The following is a 20588-nucleotide window of genomic DNA, read 5'->3' as shown; positions in this document are numbered from 1 at the left end:
AATGCAGCCCATGGAAGCAAATAGGCCTACCCCGCAACCATGTGCATTAGTGAAGTGGCATTTACAGGGTTAAAACAGGCAGTGAGGAGGTGATCTATTACCTCCTCACCGCTTGTCAAGCACCTCTGAAAAGCAATTCACTGTATATCGCTTTTCAGAGGTGCAGCAATAACAGCTGCACATCTGAACAAAGCCTTATTTTCTCTTTTTGTTCTGATAAATACACTTGAAAGGATTTTGTTATATCTGTTCAGTATGTGCCCTTTGTGTACATCAGGGCTGATTTGAGTTGAGAATCTTCACACAATAAATGGTGTAAATATTCACTCCAATCATGTTTGAAGCTAATTCCTGCTCACTGTGAATACCTAATCATGTGCAGATGAAATAGGCAAACAGAAATTTGCTTTTCACATAATTGGACAATTGAAGTGAATATTCACACAATGTATTGTGTGAAAACTCTCAACTCCTTTAGTAAGTCAACCTCGTTATGTTTGGCATCCATCCATTTATTTATGATGTACTGTATAATTTGCTAATACTTTAAACTTTTAGACTTAATCCTTTGTAAGAGGAAGGAGTTTGCCCCAAATCAAGTATAAATACCTCCTGGGGTTCAAACATCAGTAACTTGAAACCAGTGTTTTAGACAGTACATTAAGTCAGATGATTAGGACCTTGTACTGTCACTATGACCTATAAGCAGCAGATGGGCTTCCTTCCGCTGTATTTTATAATGTTCTCTACATCCAAGTCCAGTCGTAACAGAGTACAGAATCACATTTTGCCAGCAGAGGGAGCTACAATGGAAATCCATTGGAACTGGGAAGCTGCTGGAAGGCGTTGAACAGGAAATTGCCTTGCGGCTAGGCCTGCAGTGTCTTAAACAGGGCTTCTTTGAAGAAACAAGGTAGAATTAAGTGTGTTTAGTAGAATCGTTGCTGGCACAGATGGTAATGACTCATTTTACAGTTTAATAAATGCTTAGTGAAGATGAAAGAAATCCTTCTATAAGAAAGAAGAAAAACAGATGAAGGAAGATCTAAGGACTTTGTACTAGTTGCATTGATCAAAGTCTCCCCATGCAGCTTAACAGAAGACTGCTCTCTAGTTAGCAAATATTTCCTCTGGACTAAAGTTTAAGATAGTATGGTAGACTGTAGTATGTGGAATATATCTGGGGTCATTTTGAGGCCAGTATGGATATTCCATGCAAGTATAACATGTAAAATGGACAATCCCTTATAAATAAATTCTGTTAACACTACATGGTTATTGTGCATAGTGTGTGATTTGTCGTTGGTCACAAGATGATCAGGAATCATTAGAGGAAACCTTTTCAAACTCAAAATATGTAATCATGACTCCTTAATAAACTGATTTATCATCTTTTTTGTACGCTCAATGTCTTTTCCTAAAATATTCAGCCTAAATAGACTAAGAAGCGCTATTACCAATATATAGATTGTGACCTTTTATCAAAGGCATTAGCTAAGCCTTCATCTCCATCTTCAACAGCTCTTTCTAGTGTCTGTTGCCTAAACAGAGCAGATTTAGGGAGTGGATAGATGGCAGTAGATCTGTGAAAATGTTCTTATTATTTCCTAGTAGCGTGATTATAGTGTTGATGTGTGGTTGTACACCAGCCTTTTTGAACTGTGGTGCCATCTTGGGTGCTGTGGGTAAATTTCTACAAATTTCCCCAAAATTGTGAACAGGCCAGTGGGTGAGTCAAGCTGTTCTGGGAATTGTATGGAAATGAATAGCTTAGTACAGAACAGAGGGCAATGCATCAAGTTAAAATCAATGTGGAGTGCAGTCAGTACCTGTCTGCTTTTGCAATATACTTCCCCTTTAGGCTCCATGAGGCGGACTCCATTTTGATCAGTGGGGTATCTTTCCGCTGATCTCCTGCTGATCAGAGCAGAGTGGGCAGATGACAGGTCCTTGTCCAATTTATGCAGAGTGGTCATGGACAGAGTCCGGTCTGTTCTATTGGGCGGCCAGATGTAAATGGACTCCACTGTCCTTTGTTTTTGTGTTTTTGTTTTTTCGCGGAAAAGAGTGGAGGCAGGTTGGTGTAAACGGACACGAGGTGTCAGTTTATTTTCAACCCCGGTCTACAGGGGTGACTGAACTATCCAATCAGATCTGCCAGATAAACTGACAGACGGACCTGATTGGACTATTCTTGTGAAAGGGGCCTTACTTGTATTGCTCCCCCAGCAGGTCTATACAGAGGAGAATAACCAGCCACAAACCAACAAAGCAATGGTTGGCCAGTCTTTATCCAGTAGGCATTTATACCTAGCCTGAAACAAGGAGGGACCATTTATAGCTATAATGTTATTGTGTCTCTGACACCTAAACACTACGTAGTGAACTTTGAGTCTTTGATCTTGAATGTGGTCCAGACTTGCATGTGAGTTATGCACCAGGAAAAAAATGTGGCTTCCATTATACAATGGAAACTGTCATTGTTCTTTTCTGAGTGATCAGTGCTGTTGGGATGATGTGGCATCGGCTGAGCACAGACACACCATGTGAATTTGTTAGGTTATGAAAAGTATATAAGCAATTCCTCAAAGTAGCCTTTAGTGTGAATTGGTTGTATTCAATTATTTAACAGCTACTTCTAGTAACACAGTATCCTGCCCTTAAATAAGCCCAGAGCTCCTCTTTAAGTATGCTTAAGAAAATAATGCCGATCATTGATTGCTGGTTATTGCTGACAGCTAGGCAGTCAGCTCTCAGGAATTTTCATAGGAGTTGTTCTCACAGCTGAGCTGGTGCAGCAACCCCTGGAAAATGATTGAACTCTACACAGTGTGTTACTGTACAAATGTGCATGACTAGTATTTTCATAGCCTATGAGGAAACCTATGGTTTCCTGTTGAAAGCAGAAATTCCACACCGCACTGCAGTGTCTGCGGCGTGCTCAGCCTAGAGGTGCACATTCCAAATCCCTTAATGCACTCTGCCACACTGGCTTGGCAATGCCTTTCAAACCGTTATATGAGATTTGAAGATTTGACCTTAACATGGTATGCTGTACTGGCTCGCCTCCCATTCAAACATGCAAGGATATAAAAAAAATAGGCAGAGGTGATATGCTATAGCAGACACGCTCAATTTATATTTTGCTTGAAGAGGGGAATGAGGATAGATGTTCAGTATTTAATATAATCATTGCTAGCAATGCATATATTCCTGTAGTATTACACATCAATAAAACATTCAGCCGAACTTCAGGCAAATAGCTCAATACACAGATGAAATATATATAGGAGAGCTGTTTTACCTGTCAAATAATTTGTATTTCTGTCCATCCAGCCCTCAGATTTATACAGCTTTGCTGGACAGCACTGCTTGGCAGTAGAGATCTGATTTTTCTCTGCTATAGTTTTGTAAAACTTACAGGTCTCCTTCCCACCTCCAGCCTGAGACTGAACAGTGAAACGAGAAACAGCAGACTGAGTGCATGTTCGGCACACTGCTCTTTCCTCCTTGCAGAATGCTTCTTGTTAGCACATGAGCACTAAAGCAGAGCTGGTTGGCTACTTGTGCTGCTTCTTCCTCTTCCAGCCTGAATTCTGCTATATAAGTGATTGAAAGAGGTTGATACCAAATCAAACGCTTACACTGCTTGCATTTGAAAAATACATTTAATGAGGCGCTGAATACAGAGCTGCACCAATTTGTATATTTTACATCTTCCTTGAAATCAGCTCTAAAACAGTGTTACACTCAAAACCAAAAATGTAATATATTGCAGCTTACCTTTATTAGATGATTTTCTTCTCTTTTGCATTTTCCCTCTGTTTTCACCTGGTGATCTAGTACGTAACACACGTCTAGTATTAGTGAGACACCACTCTGGAGGAATGAGCACGGGACACAGCAGGTAGCAGCACTATCAGTCTGGGGGGTTAAATATATTAGCAGATTTGAATACAAATAACAAATTGATAACACTATAATCAATTACAGCAAACAGTTTTTTTTCCTTTCGGAATAAAGGTTTTACATGAATAAATAAAAGCTGACCATTTTAATTACCTCTGCCAGTGTTGAATGGCCACATCCATGTAAACTAATACATTCTGCTGAAGAGCGTCAGCTTCTGGAAAACAGCAGAGTTACTAGCTGAATCACCAGATGAAAATAGAAGTAAAAAAGCCTAAAAAATAAAATGAATGCTGCCATCACATCTAAGAATTGGTAAGCTGCAATATAATAATATGTTTGATTTTGGGTTTGACACTGCTTTGAAGAAGTTTTCAACTTTCAGTAAGTGGAAGAGCCCTTCAGCTGCTACCTAATATTGGCTGGGCAGTGTCTGTGTGCTGGGAGACCTTATTGAGAAAGGATGAGAAGCTGCTAGTCTTCCACCAGTTGCCTAATAGGCAGCCTAGCCCATATTGTTTAAACAGGGAGTCGTAAATGCATAATGTAATAAGCCAGATCACAGACCTGATAGAAACCACTAAATACAATTGGGAACTGCCATAATAGTTTTCATTCAATGTGTTTAATTGTTGGCATTTTACATTATAGGTATAGAGACATATGTGATGGCCTTTGCAAATGTCATTATAGCATTCATTTTGACAGACTGGGTGTTCTTCTAATTCTGTTTTGATCTGTTCTGAGTATTGAAATATGCAATATATTATTATTATACAGGATTTAATAGTTTGCACTGCGCTTTACAAAATGAAGGTAGATATTACAGTTACAATACAATTTGGTACAAGAGGATACAGCAGGTATGCTATTATATTTGGTACTGTGATTACTCTAGTTTTTGATCCATAACTCATGCATAACCATAACCTTGACATACAAAGCTGTTCATAACACTGCCCCAAACGACATCACCGACCTGATATCCAAATACCACCTAAACGTACTGTCCGCTCCTCACAAGACCTCCTACTCTCTAATTCCCTGGTCTCCTCCTCCCATGCCCATCTCCAGGACTTCTGCTGGGCTTCCCCCATCCTCTGGAACTCCCTACCCCAATCCATCAGACTATCACCTACTCTCCTCACCTTTAGGTGCACTCTGAAAACCTACCTCTTCAGGGAAGCCTACCCCACCCCCTGCTAATTCCCGACCTCCTCCACTCTTCCTACCACTTCATCCCCCAGCTATTTGCTCCTGTACCACTATCCCCTCCCTCCTAGATTGTAATCCAAGGAGCAGGGCCCTCAAACCCCTCGTGTATCAAATTGTATTGTACTGTACTGTCTCGTTACTGTCTCCCATTGTAGTGTACAGCGCTGAGCAAACCGTTGGCGCTATATAAATACTGTATAATAATAATAACCGGTTATGAAAAGAAAAACTGTAAATGTAGAACTACATTTTTCTTGAGCTTATGTGTGAATCTGATGGGAATTAGTACCAATACTTCCTTCTACTGGGAGTGTCCAACGTGGTTGAGAGCATCAAAGGCTGTCCTTAAAGTCTTACTAAACCTACAACAGTAAAATCAGTCTATGTATGTAGTAAAGCATGTTTGTTATTCTCACTGTGGAACCTAAGGGGTTAATCCTCCACATTGTGTATTAAGGCTGTTTGATCTTGCCTTCTCTGATCCTCCCCTTTCTTTATTGTCCCCAATACATCTGATGATAGTACAGAACCTCGGGGGCAAGCTGCACATGCTCAGTTTGGTGTGTGTTGCTAGAGAGGAGTATTTTTCTTGGGAGAGTGTATGTGATCAGCACAGGGCCAATCAGCACTGTCCAGACAGAGGGTCGGGGGTCCTGCAGCCTCAAAAGGAGAGTGAAAACTCCTCCTACAAGCTGTAACCAGTGCTCTACTAGACACTGATAGAAGTCACAAGACTGCTCCAACGGCTGATGAGCAAATGTATTTAGCAGCTTATATTTACTAAAATAATTGCATTTCCATGTTGTGTGTACTGTGGGAGACCAGATATAGTGACTGCAGGGTCCTGGGTTTAGTAACACTTTAATATAATTCTTGTAGAGTTCTAGCAGTACATGTAATATGACATTATTAAATATGGGTCAAGAATCTATTGCCCCAAACAACCAATATGATGCCAGGTGTTCTTTAATGCTGGACATAACAAACTCAATATTAAAGTGTGGCACCACCTAGTTCTGAATTAGACATTAGAAACTGATCATTATTTTTCTGTTTTATCATCATTATTTGTTAGAATGAAGGGTGATTTTGCAGCTACACAGAAAGTAGTTATCCTGTGATACTAATGGACATGTTCTCTGTTTTTCAGCGGAACCGCTGCCTTTGATGGATTTATGCAGAAGATCGGTTCGGTTTGCTATTGGCAGAGAGCGTTTGCACCAAATTGAGTCTTTACCGTTGCCTCAGTCATTAAAGAACTATTTACAATACCAGTGACAGCACCCTCTTGTAGCCTCAACAGGACAACAACAAAGGAGAAAATCAAAAGAAGATATAATGCAACTCAACAGATATTGTTTACATGGGAACAAATTTCCTTTACAATGGTTACTTACACATTATTTAATTTTTAATATATATATATATTGATTTTTGTTTCTTTTTCTTGGGATGCAGTGCCACGGGGCATAAATGAAGCTACTGGAAAAATATTGTGTGATGTTCCATCCAGTACTATCTCTGTCATCAAGAGGAATTCTGGTTATCAATTTGATGTTCACCTTTCTGTATAGAATATATATAATACTATGAGATTGAGTAAATGAGTTCATTCCCACCAATAAAAATGCACAAATATTCTTGTTGATAAAGAACACAACTGTGTAGTAGATGAAAAAGGAAATCAGTATAGCAGTTGTTGCCGGCAGCATAGATAATGTCAATACTTGAATGCAGTCTTCTGACTAACCAGTAAACCAGTATGGATGTCTCTTTTGGCACCATTACAGGAAAAAGGGACAGCCTTCCAAAATTATTACTCTTCTGCACAAAACTGGAGGATAGAAAAATGGTGGTGCTGCCTACAGCAATAAGCTTGATTTCATCTTTCATTGTTATATACTGTAGGTTAGAAATTGATATCTAGAATATGAGCTGGTAGCTATGGGCAGTGTCTCTACTTACTTGCAGTGTTAGAACTCTTGTGTGCACAGGGGATTCATCTGGGTTGTAGAGGCTTGATGGAGCTGGAGTAGCGATCTCCATTTCATTAGGGGAATCTGGGAACCTTCTTCATCTTGTCAAGCAGGGATAATAAATCTTGCCTTTCAATATCCATGCCTTAGTACAATATATATATAGAGATTCCAATATACATACTATGTGATGTCATAATGGACATCACATCATCTTGATGACAAGGCCCAACAGGACAAAAGAACCTTACTGTTTTCCAGTATTTTGTCACTTCTTTTAAAACTAAAGACTCCTGTATGACAGTCTAAACAAATACCAAATCAATTTCTATGTGATGCACAAACCTCATAAAGTAAACTAAAAATGTCTACCTTCCCTGACTTTGCCAATCTCTCCTTCATCGGTGTCTCACATGCTTCTCCTCCCAGACACTGCAGATAAAAATGAGAGGGTTTCAGCAACAGAGGCAGTACTGTCAATTCATAAAGCAGTGGGCAGGACTAGGTATGGAAATAAACTCTCCTGCGCTCTAAGACCCAAAGGAGGTGGATGGATGGAACTAGAACTTGAAAACATTTGACCACCTTTGCATATGGGGTTGTGCAGCTCCAAACAAGGCTGGGGAAGCCCGACCAATACTGTGAGGTAAAGACAAAAAAGAAGCGCACCAACCTTGCGCATTACCTCAGTAAACCAATTTTATTGAATACAAAAATATACTTACAAACAAGTATTTCAAGCATGTCAGTTCTCAAAGGAACTATGGAATGGTAAGACCTGCGCGAGTCCCATCATAGGGGTGGACACCCAGGGATCAGCTGATGCGTTTCGAAGCTCTGATGAAGAAGGAACATCTTTCGAAACGCGTCAGCTGATCCCTGAGTGTCCACCCCATGATGGGACTCGCGCAGATCTTACCATTCCATAGTTCCTTTGAGAACTGACATGCTTGAAATACTTCTTTGTTTGTGAGTATATTTTTGTATTCAATAAAATTGGTTTAGTGAGGTAATGCGCAAGGTTGGTGCGCTTCTTTTTTGTCTTTGCTTCACAGGACTAGGTATGGCCAGGTGCTGATTGACAAGCTACAGGTTTGTCACTCAGCAGGCACAATGCTAATAGCAACGTCCCTTGCAACATTTTATCATCCCACTGTAGTGCAAGCAGCACCACCTATATAAGAGTGTAAAAGATGCTCTGAATTCAGTAGCAGTGCAGTTGCCACATTATCACAGGAGATGGACTTCACTGGAAAGCTCAAAAGGTATTTGTGGTACTTTGCAGAGAAAAACTTTTAAGGCTACACTCACATCGGTGATTTAAGCCTGTGCGAATTGTGGCGGCAGGAATCTTCTGATTCTTACTGCTGCTGTGAGCAGCTAGGTGTGACCACTTGCCCTATTCACTATACAGGCAGGTCCCTGGCAGCCATTGTAATTCGCACAGGCCTGAATCGCCAGTGTGAATGTAGCCTAAGTGCTGCAGCTCTTATTTATTAATGGAAGGCCCTAGTTCTACTTTAAAAAGGAAGTGACAGCAGTGTCAGTGAGTGCTTAAGTGTCCCACAAGGAAGTCACTTGATCAGGAATCACCGGTGTGGTTGCTGCATCTTTGTTTCTTGAAACAGCTATTGGGATGTGAAGTTTGTCCATACCAATAGTGTGCACCTTTGTGGAGGATACCAATTTAGAACACTAAAGGGGCATAATTTATCATTTCATATTCTCTACTTGAGGCCCTTATAAAATATAAAAGTAATACAAGTATACTCTGTTCAACAATAACCCTATGCTGGGTGTTGTATGTATGGACACATAGGTAGTTAAAATGGAGCACAAAAAGAAGAAAGCATATGACAAAAGCAAACTTAAAACAAAATTGTAACTAATGAATGTGTACACTACTCCTGGATAATTCTACACTAGGCTTATGCCTAGTTTGCTAATTTAATTAAGCCCTCTTTATAAATTATTATCATGGATTAAAAAAAAAAATAACTAAAGCTATTATAATTGTGATTAGCACTATAATTTTAATTGCGTGTCTTAAAAATCATGGCTTGGAACATTTCAGACTCAGTCAGTCTGTAGGTACTCAATCAACAATGGCCATCAATACATTCCATTATGAGATGTATGAATATGTTCCTTGTACAGTTAAATATACCGAAGATTGTTACAAGAACAAGTCTGAGCAAGCACAACTTGGATGTCATTACCAGACTTTCAGTTATATGATTGAAAATGCTTTCATGAATTTCACATTTATCCGTCATGTCCTGTAAGTTTCCATTTAAAATAAAATTCATTTAATTAACGCCTCTACTTAAATATACCCTTTTCATTTTGTCTGAATTGCGATGGTGGGCAGCCTGTGGGTAAATCTATACTATTCCATTCAGCCCCACTATGTACATATAGAATTTTAATTTTTTTTTTTCTCTGCATTTGTGTATCATATTTCTCAGTATTAGAATAATCCTGTTGAAGTTATTGGAGCTGACACCCAATCCTCACAGGTGAGAAGAGTAGAAGTGAGAGATTGTCAGATGTACTGCACACCACAGACACTGCAACAAGGCTGAAAATCAAGTATACCTTTACTCACAGCTCGTTTATCTTCCACCATTAAGGCAAAATGAAGAGTTTTCTTACATGTCTTCTTTACTGGGATCCTCCACTATCAAATAACAGTAGGAAACCTCCTTCTGCCTTTTAGTGTTGGCCAGTGGTGGGGTTTACTCTCTTGAACGTAGGTTCCTTAGCTATTGAACTTCCCTAGCTATTTAGCATTGACCCCTAACACATCCCTATTAGATACACAGCATCAAGGCTACATTGAGAGCACCAAATATCTTCGGCCAGGGGCAGATGTTGGCAAAAATCAGTGGATTCCTGCCAGTGGTTGTAAGTGCTGCTTGCACACACTGCATGCGAATAGCAGCAGCTGTCAGGTTGTACTCTATACCTGCTTACCTGAGTGGCTACAAATAAAGCCTCCAATTGACCATGGCTGCAGTCAGAGCCCGTGTTTCTGTGGACATGCACACAAACTGGCTGCAATTTATAAGCCATTGCACAGAGTATTGATGCTCTGGATACAGAAAACTAGCCACCGATATTCAACTGTCTGCATGTAGCCCAACAGATCAGAAGCCCAACTTAGGCCATTTTTCAGATGTGGGAAAGAAATAAAATTCCTGTCAGATTTTATTTCTGTATATGACCCTCTTAGGGAGAGTGTTACTCATTTCCTCCCATTCTTGACACAGATACAAGAAATTAATGGTGTCGGTGTCACTGGTATAGGAAGGCACAGATAGCAATAATAAATGTAAAAAATTCTAACCTTTTTAATCACTGATTTTAAGTTTTTATCTGTGTACCCAGAGATTTTCCATCACTTTCCTGATAGGAAATAAAGGGCAACCTTCTCTATCGGGACACAAAGAGTGATAATAACCTGACAGAGGCTCTAGGGCCTCTTTCAGATGGAGCAGAATATATCCCGATCAGCAGAGGATCTGCTCACAGATCCTCTGCTGATCGGAGCAGACCGATTATGTAGAGCAGACATGGAAAGAGCCCACTCTGCTCCTTGGGTGGCCAGGTGACAGGGGAGACTACCTTTCCATCTGATCCACCTAAATGGGAAAGGACGATCCCTTTCTGTTTTTTGTTTGTTAGTGAACCCCGAGGTAGGCGTCTGTTTACACCCACCTGTCTACAGGGGTGAATGGACCATCCGATCAGGTCCAACTGAAAGACAGCCCTGATTAGAGCTGACGTGTGAAAGGGGCCTAACCTTTGCCACCTCTACTAAACATGAAGCTTGATGTTTTAAAAAGGACCAGCATAACTAGAAGAAACCCATACTAACGATACAAGATAAAGATATAAAGATACAAACTGTGCAGAAAGGTGACCATAGTAAACCACAGAGCTGCAAGGCTACCTTGTTAATTTAATTCTGGTTAAAAACATATCCAGAGTTTGGCCATTTTATAATACTCTGGTTATTCCTGTTATTTCCTCTGAACTATCTGATAAATAATACGATGCATTATGTGATAATAAATAAGCCATTGTTTTACACTGTAATCCTAATGTCAGATTTCCTCTGATATCCTGAAGGCTATCAGGTGTTGAAATCATGGAAATGTAACTGCTGAGTTCCCAGGTTAAGCTGTTCATGGCCAGAACACCCCCTAACACAGACCATAACATATCAGCAGATATTTACCTGAAATGTATTTGTATTTCTCAGAAAGTGGGAAATTTAACTTTCACCCAATCTACTCTCAAAAGACCACCAAATCTACCACATCTCCAAAATGATTCCATATCTATATAAATGCATATCTGTTTGCTTTGTCATTTATGAGAAAAGTATGGACTTGGCTAGCATTGCTTGAGATTTTTTTTATGAAAAAGTCTGAATAAATAAAAAATTCTAAATACATGTAATTTGTATGTTGAATGCTGTATTTTCCTCAACTCAAAGGGAAAGTGTTTTGGCACAATTAATACATACATATTTGCATTCATATAAGCCTTATTAATTCCATTCTTGGTGCTGTCTCATCAGAGCTTGAGGATTGTTGGGTTACAAGAAATAAAAGCTTTCTATCAACAAAGCCTAATGTAACAACTGCATTGTTCAAAGCACAATTCACCATAATGTGCTTTATGAATTAAGCATTTGTTTTCTTTTTAAGCTCAGTGTGCGCCATTTAAGCTCAGTATAAAGAGCAGCTGTCACCTGAAAGTTTAAAAATCAACTCGATAGAGCATTTTAAAGACACAATTAAATGGGAAATTGTTTAAAAATGACCATAATTTGTGGGACTTGTCTGTAAATTGTTGCTTAATCCTGAATATTGTAATTTAAATGATGAAATGCATATATGGGAGCTGTTTTACCTGCCAAAATATTTGTATTTCTGCCCATCCAGTTCTTAGGTTTATGTAGCACAGCCAGGCAAATGACACCACTTTTCTCCTTTACAATTATGGACTATAGACCGTCTCCACCCCACGCCTGCTGACTGGACATGGAAAGAGCAGCTGATAAGGTCATCCTTCTGCTCCCTACTCCTGCATGTTGAAATGAGTTGTTATTATAAAATATATGAAAAATATTTTTAAAAATACATTTCAAATATACTGTGTGTCATTAAAAATACAAATCTACATTTTTGGAATACAATTACAAATATATGTAAAAATAAATGTTAAAATTACTTTTTATATGTTAAAAAACATTTGAAAAACATTTTAAAAATATATATTTTTAAAATATAATCTTCAGATTTTTTTTAACATATAAAAAGTCATGTTAACGTATATTTTTACATATATTTGTAATAAAAACGCATTTCAACATGCAGTATGATATATTGAAATATATTTTTAAATATATTGAATATGGCCAAAATTGTAGCATTTTAAATATATGTCAATATATTTGTGAAGCATATTTTTAAAATATATTTCAAATATATTTTTCTTCCATATGGGTGGCTATCAGTGACAAATATACTTGATGCTTTCAGCAAACTAAAAATCACCCTGCCTCAATAATTGTATTCCACATACTGTACAATTTGGACTTCCCATGCGCTAAGCAGCTGCTGACCCTATTAAAGCTATATCACTTTGGAGGCAACTAATTTTACACACTAATTTACACAATTTTTCTAACTAATCTTACACACCATCGTGGTGTCACACAGACCTTGGACTACCCACATTTTCCTGTACACAGCAAGGCTTTTGTTGCCCCAGTAATTTTGTACACCAGATGTTCATTGATGGAAGCAGTTGAGTATTTGCAGCATGGATTATATCTAGCATTGTGGCCCAACCAATGTTATTGGCCGAGGCAATATATTGAAGCCATTGTAATGAATGAATGTGTAGGGTGAAGACCAACTCAGTTCAATATAATTTGAATAGACTGACCAATTTATAAAACCTAAACTATATATTACATGGACAAATGCACATTATACAAATGTTATGTTAAATTGGCTGCACTCACCTGTACAGTGAACCATGGCCAGTTTCAAACAAGATGCAGAAAGTTACCATTGTATTCTGATATCAGACTAAACAGATTTCCCTACAGCACACTGATTTCTTACAGAAAAATACTGCTCCTGTATGCAGTACATAATACGTATGCAGCAATTCTACAAATAATAAGTGTCTAATGACACTTTGGGGTTTATTTACTAAACCTGGTTGACTCAGAATCTTGTCCACTTCTGCATAAAAACCAATCAGCTTCCAGGTTTTATTGCTGAAGCTTAACTGAACATGCTAAGGTTAGAAGCTGATTGGCTACCATGCACAGGTGCCCAAGATTCTGAGTACACCAGTTTTAGTAAATCTCCTATTTTGAGTCATTGAGCTGGAACAAGTATGCAAAATAGGAGCTCTCACTTTACTTTTCCTTTCCTAATCTGCATACTTGTTTCAGGTCACTGACTTCAAAAACATTGAAGGTCCTTTCACACAATGGCAGTATTACTGCGCCCCTGAAAAGTGATCAGTGAGGTTTGCAGGCAACAAGGAGGTGATGCTTGCACCTCCTGGCGCCTATTTCTTTTATTTGTGTTGGCTTTTTTTTTTGCCAAATGTCAATTTTGTATTGCAACACCACGCCAAGGCTATAAGCCAAGGATCTGGCTTGCAGCTGCCTCACGGCCCCATTAATTTACATGGGAGAGTTTGACAGGTGGTGCAGTTGGCATGTAGTATTAACATTGCCACACTGCAATAGCACCACTCATCCAAGTGACACCATGTCCTCTTATAGGTGGGCAGTCGAGGGCGATAAAAATGTGGATCACCAGCCTGATTTTACCACCCCCTGGCTGCCCACATGAAAGGAACCTATCAATGTGATAGCCAAGCAACCAGCATGTTTAAAAGGAGACCAGCAGTGGCTGTCCCTCAATTTTCTCAGGAAAACTTTAACCTATATTTAGTTTGAGGGTTTTGTTGGATCATAAAGAATTTAGTTTTGTCTTCAGTCTTTCTTGATCTCCTGATTTTTTTTTGTTTGGAAAGGAAACCAACAAATTTTTCTGTGAGGTTCAGGATCTTTGAACATGAGATATCTGTTTTCATTGTTTTACACAGATCAAACACCCGCCACTTTTTATTTCAGAAAACAACCTCTTTATATATTATTTTCAATAGTTTTTGATTTTTACTGAATATATTTGATATACATTGTTTACCTTTCTGGTTTTACGAGATTTGTGTTTAATGCAACCTTTTTTCTGCCAAAAGTCTGCCACTCTTCGCTTTGTCATCCCGTATTACAGCTAATTTTTTACAAGGCAGGCATAACCTAATTTTAGGTCTCTAGCTGTAATCCATTTGCTGTTTACCCGGAGAGAGCTGTAGTTTCCTACAAATTTCCTACAAATAGAGTCAAAGGGTGCCTGAAGGAGCTATTCTTGTTGCCTGTGGCACCCAGAATCTTACATTAATTTTTACATTTAATACTAAGACGGGGCAGATAATCTATTTGGTTGCTATAAGTGGCATGCCTTATTATATTATTTAAAGCTGAACTCTAGGTATGATCTCGATTGCATATTTACATTGGTCCAGTTTGGCACAATGCAAATATGCATTACTCATACATGATGAGCCATCTGGAAAGCTCGGAATCACTCCGATAGTCAGTGTTACTACAGTGAGCAGTGGGGTAGTTGCTCACATAGAACCTGAGCAGTAGCTGTAGTAGTGCCAACTGTGATTTCCAGCTTTCTCATTGGTTCATCAGGTATGAGTAATGCATACTTACATTGTGCCAGGCTGAGCCATTGTAAGTATACAATACAAATAATTCCTAGAATTCAGCTCTAAAGGGTTGGTTCACCTTTACCAAAAAAACTGCCTATGCAGTAAAGGAGCTTGTAGATAAAAACAAGCTACACATATTTGAATTAAGTTAAATAATGCCCTTGCTATAGGTATAGGCCATCTATGCCCCTCCTGATGCCTAGCTGAAAAACTTCCAGAAATCCTGCTCTGTTGCTAGGATGTTGCCAAAACACCCCCAGCTATTATTGCTCACCACCACCATTACAGGAGTGAGCTCTTAAACTCCAGCACATGCATGTTTCACTATCTCCTCTGTTGCAACATCACTTACCTCAGAGCTACTGTGAGAGAGATAGCACATGTGCAGGGGGTTTGAGCCTGCTGCTGGGATGGTGTGAGCAGGGGCGGACTTTCAACTCATGGGGCCCCTGGGCAATAGGGGATCATGGGGCCTCTGTGTCCTTGCCCAAACTCAAAAAAGCCTATGAAAAAGGTACCAGGGGCGTCTCATGGGGCCCCCTACTGACCCCGGGCCCTCGGGCAGTGCCCGAGTTTCCAAATGGTCAGTCCGCCCTTGGTGTGAGTGATCAGTAATGGCTGGAATTGTCTTAGCAATGTCCTGGCAACATTTGCAGTATTTTGGTAAAGTTGAACTAACCCTTTAAATGATGTGGCTTTATAATTTCTACAAGGGGTACTAAGGGTACGAAAAGAAAAAAAAACCCTTTGGGACTTTAGTATAGTTAAAATGACATCACACATATATTCATAAAAAAAAAATTTCATATACTTTATTGTACAAAATTATTATTAAAAAATAAGTTACAGCTTAAAATCACACGAATGGCTCTGATAACTGTTCCAAAAACATAATCCCTTATATGGTTACAACAATACAATGTTCCCAAAAAGCCTGACGCATTTCGATCATTTCAATTTAAGATCTTCAGGGGACATGAAAACCAAAGGCATCTCGAAAATTAGCATATTTGAAGTTAATAGCGAATCATATGACATCATACAATCTGCATTCTCCTACTTGCAAAACAACTGTTGAACGGTTCATGTTTATCAGAGCGATCTTAAATGCACTGATGTTCAAAGTGGGATTGCATGATCCAACATTCAATGGTGTGAGCAATCAGGAGGACAAGAGTGGTCATATGTACATCTCATAATGTTGGCGGCAGAAAGGGAAAAACAGACCACCCTCCCATATCCTTCTATAATCATCATATGAGAAAACATAGATATTAGAGACAAGACATTTACAACTACAAAGAAAATGTTAACTAATCAATAAATTAAATGCTGACATGATCTTTTCCCTCACGGATGCTGGGGTGGCCATTATATTCTTCTGGGCTACAGAAACAGCCATGAGCCTTACCACTTCTTTTTAAATGGACCCCTATGCTTGAATGCTTTCAGTGTTGTTACTTGTAATTTATATATCAAACAGTGCCTCAAAGTTGTTATCTGTTTTTAAAGGACACATCGTGTGTTACATTTGCTTTTCTATAACAGCAAATCTCTAAAGATTCAATTTATTCCTAAGATATGGGACACCTGCTATTTTCCATAGCAAATAAATTGTGTTCTGCATCATCTCGATGTTCTTTGAGTAGGAAAACAGCAGTTCTTTTGATGACTTGCAATGAAAACCTACATAACCTTAAACAGAAAAGCAACCATCACCTGTGCTATGCATTCCGGGCTGACAATACAGCTCAAAAGGCAACTGTGGCTCAAACATTTTACAGCCCCATTTCCAAAAACGTTGGGACACTGTGTAAAATCTCCATTAAAAAAATAATTTAGTGATCTGCAAATCTCATGAACCCATATTTTATGCACAATAGGAAACAGAAAACATATCAAATATTCAACTAAATGTACCATTTTAAGAAGAAAATAAGGTAGTTTTAAAATTGGTGGCATCAACAATTCATAAAAAAAGTTGGGACAGGGCAACTAAAAGCTGGCAAAGTAGGTGATACTAACAAGGAAGAATTGAAAGAACATTTTGCAACTAATTGGGTATAAAAAGAGCATCTTAGGGAGTCAGCATGTATTAGAATTAAAAATGAACAGAGGTTCACCAGTCTGTTTAAAGATGTGAAAGTGATGAAAGTATGTTACCAACAACTGCACTGAATATATAAACAAGTGATACATGCCGTTATTAAATAAATAATAACTGTGTATAACCACATAAACTGAACTGCCCAAAAAAACACTTTAACAAGTATTCAAGTGGCGCATAATCAATATTCTGTGTAAAAAAAACAGTAAAGTGTACAGAAGTGAATAAACATATTCCACAAAAAAATGTATATATATAAAAAAAAGTTATTGTGTATAGTCCAAAAAAAGCCCATATAATATCAATAAGTCTGTCCAAAAGAAGATCACCACGTGAAGAAATCTTGTGCAAAACAAGTGAATAAATATATATATATGTGTGTGTGGGGTGCCCCCCTCTCAGGTGAGCACTCACCAGCAAGTGTTGCCTCCCACTCTCATGGTTGGCAAACTGGGCTTTAACAGACGATCTTCAAGAGATAAATCAGACCACTATGGTATTTCAATCTCCTTCTCTCTTGGAAAAAACAGAATCCCAAGACTGGTACTCTTGAACTCCACTATTCAAACTTAGGAAGTAAAGATCAAGGACTCCTTTCTCCTCCTAATACTCCATACTTTTGTTATTTTGAAAAAAGAGATGGATGATTGTCTCTGCCCATGTGGAAAGTTGGGACAGGGCAACTAAAAGCTGGCGAAGTAGGTGGTACTAATGAGGAAGAGTTGAAAGAACATTTTGCAACTAATTAGGTTCATTGGCAACATTATTGGGTATAAAAAGAGCGTCTTAGAGAGTCAGAATGTCTTAGAATTAAAGATGAACAGAGGTTCACCAGTCTGTTTAAAGATGTGTCTAAAAAAGTCGATCAATTTCAGAATAATGTTCCTCAACATAAAATTGCAAAGACTTTGAATATATAGTTATTATTATTATTATAATACAGGATTTATATAGCGCCAACAGTTTTCTCAGTGCTTTACAATATAACGGGAAACAATACAGCAACAATACAGTTCAATACAAGAGGGAAAGGAGGGCCCTGTTCCCTGCAGCTTACAATCTAGGAGGGAGGGGCTAGTGGTACAAAAGGTAGTAACTGTGTGGGATGGACTGATTGGAAGAGTAGAAGATTCCATTATTAGCTGAGGGCAGGATAGGCTTCCCTGAAGAGATAGGTTTTCAGAGATCGCCTAAAAGTGAGCAGAGTAGGCGATAGTCTGATAAATTGGGGTAGCGAGTTCCAGAGGATGGGGGAAGCTCTGAAAAAGTCCTGGAGACGAGCATGGGAGGAGGAGACAAGGGAGCTAGAGAGCAGGAGATCTTGCAAGGAGCGGAGAGTACAGTTTGGGTAATATTTAGAGACAAGACCGTTGATGTAATTTGTGGCAGAGTTATAAATGTCTTTATACGTTATTGTTAATGTTTTGAATTTTATCCATTGGGCAATGGGAAGCCAGTGGAGGGATTGGCAGAGAGAGGTGGCAGATACAGAACAGTTAGTAAGGTGGATAAGACTGGCAGCAGCATGCATGATAGACTGAAGAGGGGATAGCAGGCGATTAGGTAGGCCAATAAGGAGGGAGTTACAATAGTCAAGGCGAGATAAAACAAGGGAGTGAATAAGCTGCTTAGTGGTTTCGGAGGTTAGGAACGGGCGTATCTTGGAGATGTTACGGAGGTGAAGTCTACAAGATTTGGACAGTGATTGGATTTGGGGGTGAAAGGACAGATGGGAGTCTAGGATTACACCTAGTACCCTGGCATGAGGGGAGGGACTGATGATTGTGTTATTGATCTTAATGGAGAAGTCAGTGGAGGGGGCACGGGCTGGGGGGAATACTAGGAGCTCAGTTTTGGAAAGATTGAGTTTGAGGAAGTGGAGTGACATCCATGCCGATATGTCGCTTAGAAGGTTAGTAATGCGAGTGGAGACTGAAGGGGTGAGGTGAGGGGTAGAAAGATAGATTTGTGTGTCATCAGCATAGACATTGTACGTAAAGCCATGGGAGTTTATCAAGTGACCAAGGGAGGAGGTGTAGATGGAGAAGAGAAGGGGTCCAAGGACAGAACCTTGAGGGACCCCTACAGAAAGAGGGAGTGAAGAGGAGGAGGCAGCGTTATAGGTAACGCTGAAGGAGCACTGTGATAGGTAGGAGGAGAACCAGGAGAGAGCAGAGTCTTTGAAACCAAGAGAGTGGAGTTTTTTGAGGAGGAGGGGATGGTCAACCATATCAAAAGCCGAAGAGAGGTCAGGTAGTAAGAGTATGGAGTAGTGGCCATTGGTTTTAGCTGTTAGTAGATCATTAGTGAGTTTTAGTAGGGCAGTTTCAGTGGAGTGTAGTGAGCGAAAGCCAGACTGTAAAGGGTCAAGAAGGTTGTTGTCGGTGAGGTGGGAGCTCAGGCGATTGTAGACTAAGCGTTCTAGGAGTTTAGAGGTAAATGGCAGCAGGGAGATGGGTCTTAAGTTGTTCAGGTTGGTGGGGTCCAGGGAGGGCTTTTTAAATATGGGAGTGATGTGCGCATGCTTTAGAGTGGAGGGGAAGGCACAGTATACATCTACAGTACATAATATCATAAAAAGCATTTTGAGAATCTGGAGATATCTCTGTGTGTAAGACGCAAGGCAAAATGCCATATTGGATGCCTGTGATCTTTGGGCCTTCAGATGGCACTGCACTAAAACAGGCATGATTCTGTGATGGACATCACTGCATAGGCTAAGGAATACTTCCAAAAATCACAGTATGTGAACACAGTCCAATGTGCCATCCAAAAATGCTAATTAAAGCTCTATTATGCAAAAAAGAAGCCATATCTGAACATAATCCAGAAACACCGCCTTCTCTTGGCCAAAGGTAATTTAAAATGTTCTATTGCAAAGTGGAGAACTGTTCTGTGTTGTTTAGATGAATGGAAATGTGGTATTCTTTTTGGCAACCATGGGCGCCACACTCTCTGGACTAAAGAGGAGAGGGACCTTCCAGCTTGTTATCAAAGCTCAGTTCAAAAGCCTGCATCTCTGCAAATATGGGGGTGCATTGGTGCGTATGGAATGGGCAGCTTGCACATCTGGAAAGGCACCATCAATGCTGAACTATATATCCAGGTTTTAGAGCAGCATATGTTGCCATCGAGGCACATCTTTTTCAGGGAAGGCCGTGTATATTTTAGCAGGACAATGCTAAACCACATACTAAATCTATGACAACAGCAGAGTAGAAGAGTGCTTAACTGGCCTACCTGCAGTCCAGACTGTCACGATCGCAAGATCGCCGCCACCAACATGCGACAATCCCACAATCGCGACGTCCAATATGTCACGATCGCGTTGTCAGACCCCAGACCTTCTCACCCAAACTCATGACCGAAGGACTAGTCGATCTAAAACTGATGTGATGTGCATAACAATGTCACACCCAGCTGCACCCTGCACAACGATTTTCCAGCTAACGGACCACAATCGATGTACCGGCAGCCTGGGCGATTGTTACTGTGTCAGGTTAATTATGCAATTAACCCTTCACACTGCCACCACCTCCTTTTTGTACAGAGAAAGA

General features: G+C 39.6%; 1 protein-coding gene across 2 annotated transcripts in view; it reads left to right on the top strand.

Moving 5' to 3' along the window:
- Positions 1-7476, top strand: part of SPSB4 (splA/ryanodine receptor domain and SOCS box containing 4) — a 224645-nt gene extending 217169 nt beyond the window's left edge. For both annotated transcript variants that reach the window (XM_089669511.1, XM_089669510.1), the window contains exon 3: positions 6275-7476. In XM_089669511.1, the coding sequence (XP_089525637.1) occupies positions 6275-6402 (128 nt within the window). In that variant the 3' untranslated portion in view covers positions 6403-7476. The remainder of the gene's footprint in view (positions 1-6274) is intronic.
- The last annotated feature ends 13112 nt before the right edge of the window (positions 7477-20588 follow it).

Source organism: Staurois parvus, unplaced genomic scaffold, assembly GCF_062004578.1.
Source record: "Staurois parvus isolate SC_StPar_1 unplaced genomic scaffold, SC_StPar_1.0 ptg000078l, whole genome shotgun sequence".
NCBI lineage: Eukaryota > Metazoa > Chordata > Amphibia > Anura > Ranidae > Staurois > Staurois parvus.
The sequence above is the reverse complement of the archived record's forward strand: the minus strand, read 5'-3'. Positions and strand labels throughout refer to the sequence as shown.